The sequence below is a fragment of the Bombina bombina genome, chromosome 1 (assembly GCF_027579735.1).
Source record: "Bombina bombina isolate aBomBom1 chromosome 1, aBomBom1.pri, whole genome shotgun sequence".
Taxonomy (NCBI): domain Eukaryota; kingdom Metazoa; phylum Chordata; class Amphibia; order Anura; family Bombinatoridae; genus Bombina; species Bombina bombina.
This window is the reverse complement of record NC_069499.1, coordinates 248121964-248135363: the sequence shown is the minus strand read 5'-3', so window position 1 is coordinate 248135363 and position 13400 is coordinate 248121964. Positions and strand designations below refer to the sequence as shown.

Genomic DNA, 13400 nt, shown 5'->3' with positions numbered 1-13400 from the left:
AGCTGGTCACATGATCCCTCCTAGGCTCCGCCTTCCCCCATCATTCTCTTTGCCGTTGCACAGGCAACATCTCCACGGAGATGGCTAAGAGTTTTTTGGTGTTTAAATGTAGTTTTTATTCTTCAATCAAGAGTTTGTTATTTTAAAATAGTGCTGGTATGTACTATTTACTCTGAAACAGAAAGGAGATGAAGATTTCTGTTTGTAAGAGGAAAATGATTTTAGCAACCGTTACTAAAATCGATGGCTGTTTTCACACAGGACTGTTGAGATGAATTAACTTCAGTTGGGGGAAACAGTGAGCAGACTTTTGCTGCTTGAGGTATGACACATTTCTAACAAGACTTGGTAATGCTGGAAGCTGTCATTTTCCCTATGGGATCCGGTAAGCCATTTTCTTAACTTTTAATATAAGAATAAAGGGCTTCACAAGGGCTTTAAAGACTGGTAGACATTTTTCTGGGCTAAAACGATTACTTTATAAGCATATTTAATGGTTTATAACTTGGAGAGTTATTTTAATCTTGGGAATTCTGTTAAAAAAACGGCAGGCACTGTATTGGACACCTTTTTCACTGGGGGCCTTTTCTAGTCATAGGCAGAGCCTCATTTTTCGCGCCACTAATGCGCAGTTGTTTTTGAGAAGCAAGGCATGCAGATGCATGTGTGAGGAGCTCAGATCCACTGAAAAAGCTTATTGAAGGCGTCATTTGGTATCGTATTCCCCTCTGGGCTTGGTTGGGTCTCAGCAAAGCAGATACCAGGGACTGTATAGGGGTTAAATGTAAAAACGGCTCCGGTTCCGTTATTTTAAGAGTTAAAGCTTTCAAATTTGGTGTGCAATACTTTTAAAGCTTTAAGAACAAATTGCTTAACATCCCTTTCAAGGGGAAAACGCTGTTTGGCCCTGACTTGAAAGAGATTATTTCAGACATCACTGGGGGAAAGGGCCACGCCCTTCCTCAGGATAGGTCTTTTAAGGCTAAAAATAAAACAAATTTTCGTCCCTTTCGCAGAAACGGACCAGCCTCAAACTCTACATCCTCTAAGCAAGAGGGTAATTCTTCTCAAACCAAGCCAGCCTGGAGACCGATGCAAGGCTGGAACAAAGGTAAGCAGGCCAAGAAGCCTGCTACCGCTACCAAGACAGCATGAGATGCTGGCCCCCGATCCGGGACCGGATCTGGTGGGGGGCAGACTCTCTCTCTTCGCTCAGGCTTGGGCAAGAGATGTTCAGGATCCTTGGGCGCTAGAAATAGTTTCTCAAGGTTATCTCCTGGAATTCAAGGAACTACCCCCAAGGGGAAGGTTCCACAGGTCTCAATTGTCTTCAGACCAAATAAAAAGACAGGCATTCTTACATTGTGTAGAAGACCTGTTAAAAATGGGAGTGATTCATCCTGTTCCATTAGGAGAACAAGGGATGGGGTTTTACTCCAATCTGTTCATAGTTCCCAAAAAAGAGGGAACATTCAGGCCAATTTTGGATCTCAAGATCATAAACAAATTTCTCAGGGTTCCATCGTTCAAAATGGAAACCATTCAGACTATTCTTCCTACCATCCAGGAAGGTCAATTCATGACCACGGTGGATTTAAAGGATGCGTATCTACATATTCCTATCCACAAGGAACATCATCGGTTCCTAAGATTCGCCTTTCTGGACAGGCATTACCAGTTTGTGGCACTTCCATTCGGATTAGCCACTGCTCCAAGAATTTTCACAAAGGTACTAGGGTCCCTTCTAGCGGTGCTAAGGCCAAGGGGCATTGCAGTAGTACCTTACTTGGACGACATTCTAATTCAAGCGTCGTCTCTGCCACAAGCAAAGGCTCATACGGACATTGTCCTAGCCTTTCTCAGATCTCACGGGTGGAAAGTGAACGTAGAAAAAAGTTTTCTATTCCCGTCAACAAGAGTTCCCTTCTTGGGAACAATAATAGACTCCTTAGAAATGAAGATTTTTCTGACAGAGGCCAGAAAATCAAAACTTCTAAGCTCTTGTCAAGTACTTCATTCTGTTCTTCTTCCTTCCATAGCGCAGTGCATGGAAGTAATAGGTTTGATGGTTGCGGCAATGGACATAGTTCCTTTTGCGCGGATTCATCTAAGACCATTACAACTGTGCATGCTCAGACAGTGGAATGGGGATTATACAGACTTGTCCCCGACGATCCAAGTAGATCAGAGGACCAGAGATTCACTCCGTTGGTGGCTGACCCTGGACAACCTGTCTCAAGGGATGAGCTTCCGCAGACCAGAGTGGGTCATTGTCACGACCGACGCCAGTCTGGTGGGCTGGGGCGCGGTCTGGAACTCCCTGAAAGCTCAGGGTCTATGGTCTCGGGAAGAATCTCTTCTCCCGATAAACATTCTGGAACTGAGAGCGATATTCAATGCTCTCAAGGCTTGGCCTCAACTAGCAAAGGCCAAATTCATAAGGTTTCAATCAGACAACATGACGACTGTTGCATATATCAACCATCAGGGGGGAACAAGGAGTTCCCTGGCGATGGAAGAAGTGACCAAAGTAATTCAATGGGCGGAGATTCACTCCTGCCACTTGTCTGCAATCCACATCCCAGGAGTGGAAAATTGGGAAGCGGATTTTCTGAGTCGTCAGACTTTTCATTCGGGGGAGTGGGAACTCCATCCGGAAATCTTTGCCCATATAACTCAATTATGGGGCATTCCAGACATGGATCTGATGGGGTCTCGTCAGAACTTCAAGGTTCCTTGCTACGGGTCCAGATCCAGGGATCCCAAGGCGACTCTAGTAGATGCACTAGTAGCACCTTGGACCTTCAACCTAGCCTATGTATTCCCACCGTTTCCTCTCATTCCCAGGCTGGTAGCCAGGATCAATCAGGAGAGGGCTTCGGTGATCTTGATAGCTCCTGCGTGGCCACGCAGAACTTGGTATGCAGACCTGGTGAATATGTCATCGGCTCCACCATGGAAGCTACCTTTGAGACGGGACCTTCTTGTTCAAGGTCCGTTCGAACATCCGAATCTGGCCTCACTCCAACTGACTGCTTGGAGATTGAACGCTTGATTTTATCAAAGCGTGGGTTCTCAGATTCTGTCATTGATACTCTTATTCAGGCTAGAAAGCCTGTAACTAGGAAAATTTACCATAAAGTATGGAAGAAATATATCTGTTGGTGCGAATCGAAAGGATTCCCATGGAACAGGGTAAAAATTCCTAAGATTCTATCCTTTCTACAAGAGGGTTTGGAGAAAGGATTATCTGCAAGTTCTTTGAAGGGACAGATTTCTGCTTTATCTGTTTTACTTCACAAAAAGCTGGCGGCTGTGCCAGATGTTCAGGCTCTGGTTAGAATCAAGCCTGTTTACAAACCTTTGACTCCTCCTTGGAGTCTCAATTTAGTTCTTTCAGTTCTTCAAGGGGTTCCGTTTGAACCCTTACATTCCGTAGATATTAAGTTATTATCTTGGAAAGTTTTGTTTTTGGTTGCAATTTCTTCTGCTAGAAGAGTTTCAGAGTTATCTGCTCTGCAGTGTTCTCCTCCTTATCTGGTGTTCCATGCAGATAAGGTGGTTTTGCGTACTAAACCTGGTTTTCTTCCGAAAGTTGTTTCTAACAAAAATATTAACCAGGAGATAGTTGTGCCTTCTTTGTGTCCGAATCCAGTTTCAAAGAAGGAACGTTTGTTGCACAATTTGGATGTAGTTCGTGCTCTAAAATTCTATTTAGAGGCTACAAAGGATTTCAGACAAACATCTTCCTTGTTTGTTGTTTATTCTGGTAAAAGGAGAGGTCAAAAAGCAACTTCTACCTCTCTCTCTTTTTGGCTTAAAAGCATCATCCGATTGGCTTATGAGACTGCCGGACGGCAGCCTCCTGAAAGAATCACAGCTCACTCCACTAGGGCTGTGGCTTCCACATGGGCCTTCAAGAACGAGGCTTCTGTTGATCAGATATGTAAGGCAGCGACTTGGTCTTCACTGCACACTTTTACAAAATTTTACAAATTTGATACTTTTGCTTCTTCTGAGGCTATTTTTGGGAGAAAGGTTTTGCAAGCCGTGGTGCCTTCCATCTAGGTGACCTGATTTGCTCCCTCCCATCATCCGTGTCCTAAAGCTTTGGTATTGGTTCCCACAAGTAAGGATGACGCCGTGGACCGGACACACCTATGTTGGAGAAAACAGAATTTATGCTTACCTGATAAATTACTTTCTCCAACGGTGTGTCCGGTCCACGGCCCGCCCTGGTTTTTTAATCAGGGCTGATGAATTATTTTCTCTAACTACAGTCACCACGGTATCATATGATTTCTCCTATGCATATTCCTCCTTTACGTCGGTCGAATGACTGGGGAAGGCGGAGCCTAGGAGGGATCATGTGACCAGCTTTGCTGGGCTCTTTGCCATTTCCTGTTGGGGAAGAGAATATCCCACAAGTAAGGATGACGCCGTGGACCGGACACACCGTTGGAGAAAGTAATTTATCAGGTAAGCATAAATTCTGTTTTTCGTGCCTTTCGAAACTTCAAGGCAGGTGCGACATCAACTTCCTCTAATGCAAAACAAGAGGGAACTTTTGCTCAGTCCAAGACGGTCTGGAGACCAAACCAGGCCTGGAACAAAGGTAAGCAGGCAAAGAAGCCTGCTGCTGCCTCTAAGACAGCATGAAGGAACGGCCCCCTATCCGGTAACGGATCTAGTAGGGGGCAGACTTTCACTCTTCGCCCAGGCGTGGGCAAGAGATGTCCAGGATCCCTGGGCGTTGGAAATTATATCCCAGGGATATCTTCTGGACTTCAAGGCTTCCCCACCAAAAGGGAGATTTCACCTTTCACAATCCTCTGCAAACCAGATAAAGAGAGAGGCATTCTTACACTGTGTACGAGACCTCCTAGTTATGGGAGTGATTCATCCAGTTCCAAAGGAGGAACAGGGACAGGATTTTTACTCAAATCTGTTTGTGGTTCCCAAAAAAGAGGGAACCTTCAGACCAATTTTGGATCTAAAGATCTTAAACAAATTCCTCAGAGTTCCATCATTCAAGATGGAAACTATTCGTAGCATCCTACCTATGATCCAGGAGGGTCAATATATGACTACAGTGGATCTAAAGGATGCTTATCTTCACATTCCGATACACAAAGATCATCATCGGTTTCTCAGGTTTGCCTTTCTAGACAGGCATTACTAGTTTGTAGCTCTTCCCTTTGGATTAGCTACAGCCCCAAGAATTTTTACGAAGGTTCTAGGGTCGCTTCTGGCGGTCCTAAGGCCGTGGGGCATAGCAGTGGCCCCTTATTTAGACGACATCCTGATACAGGTGTCAAACTTCCAAATTGCCAAGTCTCATACGGACGTAGTACTGGCATTTCTGAGGTGGCATGGGTGGAAAGTGAACGAGGAAAAGAGTTCTCTATTCCCACTCACAAGAGTTTCCTTCCTAGGGACTCTGATAGACTCTGTAGAAATGAAAATTTACCTGACGGAGTCCAGGTTATCAAAGCTTCTGAATTCCTGCCGTGTTCTTCATTCCATTCCGCGCCCTTCGGTGGCTCAGTGTATGGAAGTAATCGGCTTAATGGTAGCGGCAATGGACATAGTGCCGTTTGCACGCCTACATCTCAGACCGCTGCAACTATGCATGCTCAGTCAGTGGAACGGGGATTACACAGATTTTTCCCCTCTACTAAATCTGGATCAAGAGAACAGGGATTCTCTTCTCTGGTGGCTATCTCGGGTCCATCTGTCCAAAGGTATGACCTTTCGCAGGCCAGATTGGACAATTGTAACAACAGATGCCAGCCTTCTAGGTTGGGGTGCAGTCTGGAACTCCCTGAAGGCTCAGGGATCGTGGACTCAGGAGGAGACACTCCTTCCAATAAATATTCTGGAACTGAGAGCGATATTCAATGCTCTTCAGGCTTGGCCTCAGCTAGAGACAATGAGGTTCATCAGATTTCAGTCGGACAACATCACGACTGTGGCTTACATCAACCATCAAGGGGGAACAAGGAGTTCTCTAGCGATGTTGGAAGTCTCAAAGATAATTCGCTGGGCAGAGATTCACTCTTGCCATCTATCAGCTATCCATATCCCAGGTGTAGAGAACTGGGAGGCGGATTTTCTAAGTCGTCAGACTTTTCATCCGGGGGAGTGGGAACTCCATCCGGAGGTGTTTGCACAATTGATTCATCGTTGGGGCAAACCAGATCTCATGGCGTCTCGCCAGAACGCCAAGCTTTCCTTGTTACGGATCCAGGTCCAGGGACCCCCAGGCGACGCTGATAGATGCTCTAGCAGCGCCCTGGTCTTTCAACCTGGCTTATGTGTTTCCACCGTTTCCTCTGCTCCCTCGACTGATTGCCAAGATCAAGCAGGAGAGAGCATCAGTGATTTTGATAGCGCCTGCGTGGCCACGCAGGACCTGGTATGCAGATCTAGTTTACATGTCATCCTTTCCACCATGGACTCTGCCTCTGAGGCAGGACCTTCTACTTCAAGGTCCTTTCCACCATCCAAATCTTATTTCTCTGAGACTGACTGCCTGGAGATTGAACGCTTGATTTTATCAAAGCGTCGCTTCTCAGAGTCAGTCATTGATACCTTAATATAGGCACGAAAGCCTGTCACCAGGAAAATTTATCATAAGATATGGCGTAAATATCTTTATTGGTGTGAATCCAATTACTCATGGAGTAAGGTCAGGATTCCTAGGATATTATCCTTTCTCCAAGAAGGTTTGGAAAAAGGATTGTCAGCTAGTTCTTTAAAGGGACAGATTTCTGCTCTGTCTATTCTTTTTCACAAGCGTCTGGCAGATGTTCCAGACGTTCAGGCATTTTGTCAGGCTTTAGTTAGAATCAAGCCTGTGTTTAAACCTGTTGCTCCGCCATAGAGCTTAAATTTGGTTCTTAAGGTTCTTCAAGGAGTTCCGTTTGAACCTCTTCATTCCATAGATATAAAACTTTTATCTTGGAAAGTTCTTTTTTTGGTAGCTATTTCCTCGGCTCGTAGAGTCTCCGAGTTATCTGCCTTACAATGTGATTCTCCTTATCTGATTTTCCATACGGATAAGTTAGTCCTACGTACCAAACCTGGGTTTTTACCTAAGGTGGTATCTAACAAGAATATCAATCAAGAGATTGTTGTTCCATCCTTGTGTCCTAATCCTTCTTCAAAGAAGGAACGTCTATTACACAATCTGGACGTGGTTCGTGCTTTAAAGTTTTACTTACAAGCTACTAAAGATTTCCGTCAAACATCTGCTTTGTTTGTTGTCTACTCTGGACAGAGGAGAGGTCAAAAGGCTTCGGCAACCTCTCTTTCTTTTTGGCTAAGAAGCATAATCCGCTTAGCCTATGAGACTGCTGGACAGCAGCCTCCTGAAAGGATTACAGCTCATTCTACTAGAGCTGTGGCTTCCACTTGGGCCTTTAAAAATGAGGCTTCTGTTGAACAGATTTGCAAGGCGGCGACTTGGTCTTCGCTTCATACCTTTTCAAAATTCTACAAATTTGATACTTTTGCTTCTTCGGAGGCTATTTTTGGGAGAAAGGTTTTACAGGCAGTGGTACCTGCCTTGTCCCTCCCTTCATCCATGTACTTTAGCTTTTGTATTGGTATCCCACAAGTAATGGATGATCCGTGGACTGGATACACCTTACAAGAGAAAACACAATTTATGCTTACCTGATAAATTTGTTTCTCTTGTGGTGTATCCAGTCCACGGCCTGCCCTGTCATTTTAAGGCAGGTAATTTTTAAATTTAAACTACAGTCACCACTGCACCCTATGGTTTCTCCTTTCTCTGTGTGTTTTCGGTCGAATAACTGGATATGGCAGTTACGGGAGGAGCTATGTAGCAGCTCTGCTGTGGGTGTCCTCTTTCAACTTCCTGTTGAGAATGAGAATATCCCACAAGTAATGGATGATCCCTGGACTGGATACACCACAAGAGAAACAAATTTATCAGGTAAGCATAAATTGTGTTTTTGCTAGTTTAAAATGACTTTATCTACAGATTTATTTGAAATAAATATTTGTCTTTTGTTCTTACAAGGATTTGTAGTTGAGGAGATACACATGCAGAGCCACTGTTAGCATTATGTACTTTGTCAATGGAACTAGACAAAAAAAACTTTTGACTTATTAATAAATCACATTAGAGTCCAGACAGCTCTCGTTCTCCTTATTTTTGATGAATACGGGAGAGTTTGCACCATGGATTTTTTTCTTTTATCTTTTCCCTATAGTTTGGATTCCAATAAGAACTGCAAGTTTGATGTAATGAGTTTATTTATGAAATAATATTGAATGGGTCTGTCTTTAACCACTGCAAGCAGATGAGACACTGGTAGAATTGTAAGATTAATTAATTTTGTTAGCTAACAACTCATTTCTTTCTTTACAAATGCTACAGATATCTCTTTCAGAATTGTTATGCTGAGTTGATTCCATTTTTTTAATGTTGTGATAATGTTGTACCTAGTGTGTTAAGACCTTGCCAGTATGTCTTAAAATTCTGGTATGTTTGTCTGAAAATAATAGATACACCTTCCAGTGCCAATGGTGCCTATTGAGGAGAATCCTGTTCAGAACATGGCTGCAATTTTGCCTTTAATTTGTATTACAGATTTTTACAGAGGATCTTCCAGAGGTGGAAAGTCTGCCCCGGGATCTTATATTGCAATTTTTATTAGAGAACTTCAAGCATCTTGTGGTCCCATACCTGGTGAGAAATAATTTTAAGTCTGCATGATTTACATGTCTGGGTAGGTAAGGTATTGTGTAAATATTTTAACCGACCAAAAATGGATTTGTGCCATAGCTGGCACTGGCTTAATTCTAGCTTCTTTTAACAAGTTTGGGTTAAAACATTGTCTACCAGAGATGTAGTTAATCATCTCTTGCATTATTGATTCACATTATATCTCAAGATGTTTTCTATTGGTATGTTTTAGTTATTTGATAAGTTTTTTGCTCTCTCCATCTCTAGGAACACATCATTATGATCTGGAATGAGGGGGGCCCAGAGTTTCATAATTGTCTGATTAAGCATTACTGTGAGATGGTGCAATCTTTAATGCAAGATAAGCTCACAGATACAGGTTTGTTATAACTGTTTCGCAAAGCTTTTACAATTTGCATTTACAGATTGTTTGTTTAAGTTCATCTTCTAGACATATTCAGGATTTTGGCACTTATTATTTTTAACCATTTTAAAAAGAAGACAAAACACATTTACAAGAGGCAAACTTTTTTCTTTCTAATGACACGATGAGTCCACGGATCATTTAATGACTAATGGGATATATCACTCCTGCCCAGCAGGAGGCGGCAAAGAGCACCACAGTAAAGCTGTTAAATATCACCTCCCTTCCCTCCTACTCCAGTCATTCTCTGAGTTAGAGCAAGGAAGTGGTAAAGTTAGGTGTTAGAAAAGGATTCTTCAATCGAGTTGTTTTCTCTTGTGGTGTATCCAGTCCACGGATCATCCATTACTTGTGGAATATTCTCATTCCCAACAGGAAGTTGCAAGAGGACACCCACAGCAGAGCTGTCTATATAGCTCCTCCCCTAACTGCCATATCCAGTCATTCTCTTGCAACTCTCAACAAACATGGAGGTAGTAAGAGAGAAGTGGTGAAATGTAGCTGTTATTTTACTTCAATCAAAAGTTTATTATTTTTAAATGGTACCGGAGTTGTACTATTTTGTTCTAGGCAAAAAAATAGAAGAATCTGCCTGTGATTTCTATGATCTTAGCAGGTTGTAACTAAGATCCATTGCTGTTCTCACACATGACTTAAGAGAGAGATAACTTCAGCGGGGGAATGGCGTGCAGGTTATCCTGCTATGAGGTATGTGCAGTTAAGATTTTTCTAGAAGATGTGAATGCTAGAAAATGCTGCTGATGCCAAATTTATGTAAGGTAAGCCTGAATACAGTGATTTAATAGCGACTGGTATCATGCTTACTTACACTCTAGCAGGGGGAACTAACAGTGGAAATACTGTTTTTCACTTTAACTGCTAATCTTGGGTGTAATATCTTCCTAATAACCCTAATAATATCACTCTCACGTCCATAATATAAACACAATTATCACGAAACAAACACTTTTTAATACACTACAATAGAGATTAATCTTCCACTCCAAAGTATCACAATATAATTGGCACCCCCTTTTTTGCTTTTTTTTTTTTTTTTCTTCTTCCCTTATCCTTCACTCACGGGCACTATAAATCACAAATTGAATCCCTCACTGTACACACGTACCTGTTCACTGGGGGTCTCCCCCTTCCCCCCCCCTTTTTTTTTTTTTTTCTTTAACACATGGACAAATTTTTTTCTAACACTTCTAGGACACCTTCACCAAACATGGCAGCCAGAAATAGAGATAGGAAGACTAAAAATGCCCAAGATCCCCCTCCGGAGCCAATCACCACCCAGATGGCAACTATACCTGAATCTATTAATTTACAAAGCTTAGTCACTAGCATTTCTGAAGCTCTTACACCCAAATTTGATTTGTTAAGGACAGAAATTAAACATGACATATCCCTGTTAACTCAGGAGTTAAGACAGTTTTCCAATAGATTACAGGAGGTAGAGCAACGAGTGTCAGACTTGGAGGACCTAACAACAACACATAACTCTAAACTTGAGACTTTTGGGATTAAATTCCAGGGAGTTCATGATAGACTGGAGGATCTGGAAAATCGATCCAGAAGAAATAATATTCGCATAATTGGCCTCCCTGAGGATAAACAATATGATGACTTATGCCGCTTTATATCAGATATTCTCACTAAAGTGCTAAATATTCCTCCAGCCTACCATCCGATCCTAGTGGAAAGAGCGCATAGAGTAGGTCCTCCTCGCCTAGATAGCAGGGATAAAAGCCGCCCTAGACCTGTTATTGCGAGATTACTCAATTTTCAGGATAAAATCATGCTACTGCAATCCTACCGTAAAAACCAGCCAGTCCTCATAGACAAGGCCAGAATTATGATTTTTCAAGACTTCTCGGCACATACAGCCTCTAAAAGAAGAGAGCTGGCCCCAATTTGCACAAAGCTTATACAAAATGGATACCGTGCCACTTTAATATACCCTTCTAAGCTTAGAGTTGAAGTTAACGGTAAATCACTTTTATTTGAGGATGCTCAAAAGGCTGCAAATTTTTTTGAAACACTGAATCCACAACCTTAGATAGATGATGACTTCATATTATAAAAATAGAACAAGACCCATGAATGGGGAACCCCTGGGAACGGGGGAATTTTTGATAAAACTTTTTTTTATTTCCTTATGTTATATATATATATATATATATATATAATCTTCCTCGGCTTAATTATTTTTTTTTTTCTCTTCCCTCGCTCTCTCCGCCTCTCCGTCCCTTAGGTAAATGATTCAGAAAGCAAATAACCTAAAAATAATATCCTGGAATGTGGGAGGCATTTCAACCCCCATTAAACGTAAAGCAATACTGTCTCATTTACGTAGAACCCAGGTAGATATTGCCCTTATACAAGAAACGCACTTACATTTTGAAGAATCTCTAAAATTAAAAACCCAATGGGTTAAAGAAGCTATTATAGCACCAAGCATCAGGAAAAAGAGAGGTGTGGCTATTTTAATAGGGAAGAAATCTCAAATAGAAATCTTGAATTCCGAGGCAGACCCAGAAGGAAGGTATGTCATTGTGAAATTTAAGACAGCCCAATTGACATATACACTTTGTAACATATATGGTCCTAATGTTTCTGATCCAAATTTTTGGAATACTATTCAAACTAAACTTTTATTATTCTCGGAAGGGTATCTAATTCTAGGAGGAGATTTTAATATTCACCACAAGCACCGATAGATAGGCTCAGGAGGAATCCTAGGCAAATAAAACAAAAGAAAGATAATTTAGACACAAAAACCTTCAATAAAATTAAGCAAAATTTGGCTCTACGGGATATTTGGAGAACTCAAAATCCTGATACACAGGATTACACCTGTCTTTCCAAAGCCCACAAAACCCTTTCCAGAATCGACTTATTCTTAACGGATGAACGTCTATCTTTGGCAAGTATAAGGGCAGAGATTATGCCAATTTTTCTGACCGATCATGGGCCTATCTCTCTTGTAATTCAATTGGGCTATCCAAAATACAAATTTTCTCGTTTTTTTTTCCCTTATAATTTGGCAACAGACTTTAAATTTAAGGAACGGATCAGGAATAAATTTAATGATTATGCTAATAATAATAGCGGATATGTAGGGCGCCCAGATATATTTTGGGAAGCAGCTAAAGCCGTACTAAGAGGCGAAATTACTACTTATGTTGCCACTTTAACTAAAAAGTTTAAGATGAGAGAAAAAGAAATCAATAATGCATTGATTAACTCATATAATCGCTACCTGTTGGAAAAAACCCCCATTAAACTGGGCAAAATATATCCGAGCTAAAAGCGCTAGAGACTCTTTCTTATTGTCCCAGGAAACGTATAAAGAACTTAAACTTCAAGCCAAATTATATAAATTTGGCAACAAATCGGGGAAAACATTAGCTAGATTAGTCAAATATGAAGGAAAAAAACCTGCCATTGAAGAACTCCAATATAAGGGGATGCAAACTTCAGACCCAAACGAAATCTCCAACATATTCCTAGAATATTATCAGGATTTATATGCCTGCAAAGGCTATGATGGGGAAAGGGCTGATGACTTTTGGAGTAAAATCACAACTCCTATAGTAACAGCGGAAGAAATTGTTAATCTCAATTCCCCCATTTTAAGGGAAGAGATAGAGAGAGAAATTCTCTAACTCTCCTCTAACAAAGCCCCAGGCCCGGACGGATTGCCAAATGAATTTTACAAAATCTTGTCAGCAGAAATAACACCGTATCTGAGTAACCTCTATAATAAGATCTATGTTGACGGTAATTCGGTATCATCATCTTTTTCTTCATCATACACAACTTTGATCCTAAAAGAAGGGAAGGACCCCCGGCAAAAAGAGTCATATAGGCCAATTGCCCTACTCAACTCAGATTACAAAATTATGTCCTCCATTCTTGCAACTAGGTTACAACCTATCTTAACGAAAGTAATACATACAGATCAAGCTGGCTTTTTAAATGGGCGCAACTCGGCGGCAAAAATCAGAGAACTTCTTGTAACAATGGACTACATACAGAACCACCCCCTCTCTACCACGCGGGAAGAGGGCCTCCCTGACCTAGCAGTCTTGTCAATTGATGCTGAAAAAGCCTTTGACTCTGTAGTATCCAATCATACTCTGACAGCTTTAACAAAGTTTGGGATAGTTGGTAATTTTCTTAGATTCATAGGAAACTTGCATGCTCAATCCCAAACAAGGTTGATAATAAATGATACTGTCTCGGTTCCAA

General features: G+C 41.6%; 1 protein-coding gene across 1 annotated transcript in view; it reads left to right on the top strand.

The window, feature by feature from the left end:
* VPS39 (VPS39 subunit of HOPS complex) overlaps nucleotides 1–13400 on the top strand; it is a 251568-nt gene that overhangs the window by 71892 nt on the left and 166276 nt on the right. The window contains 2 exon segments of the mRNA XM_053697917.1: nucleotides 8624–8722; nucleotides 8987–9098. Coding sequence (XP_053553892.1) covers nucleotides 8624–8722; nucleotides 8987–9098 — 211 coding nt within the window.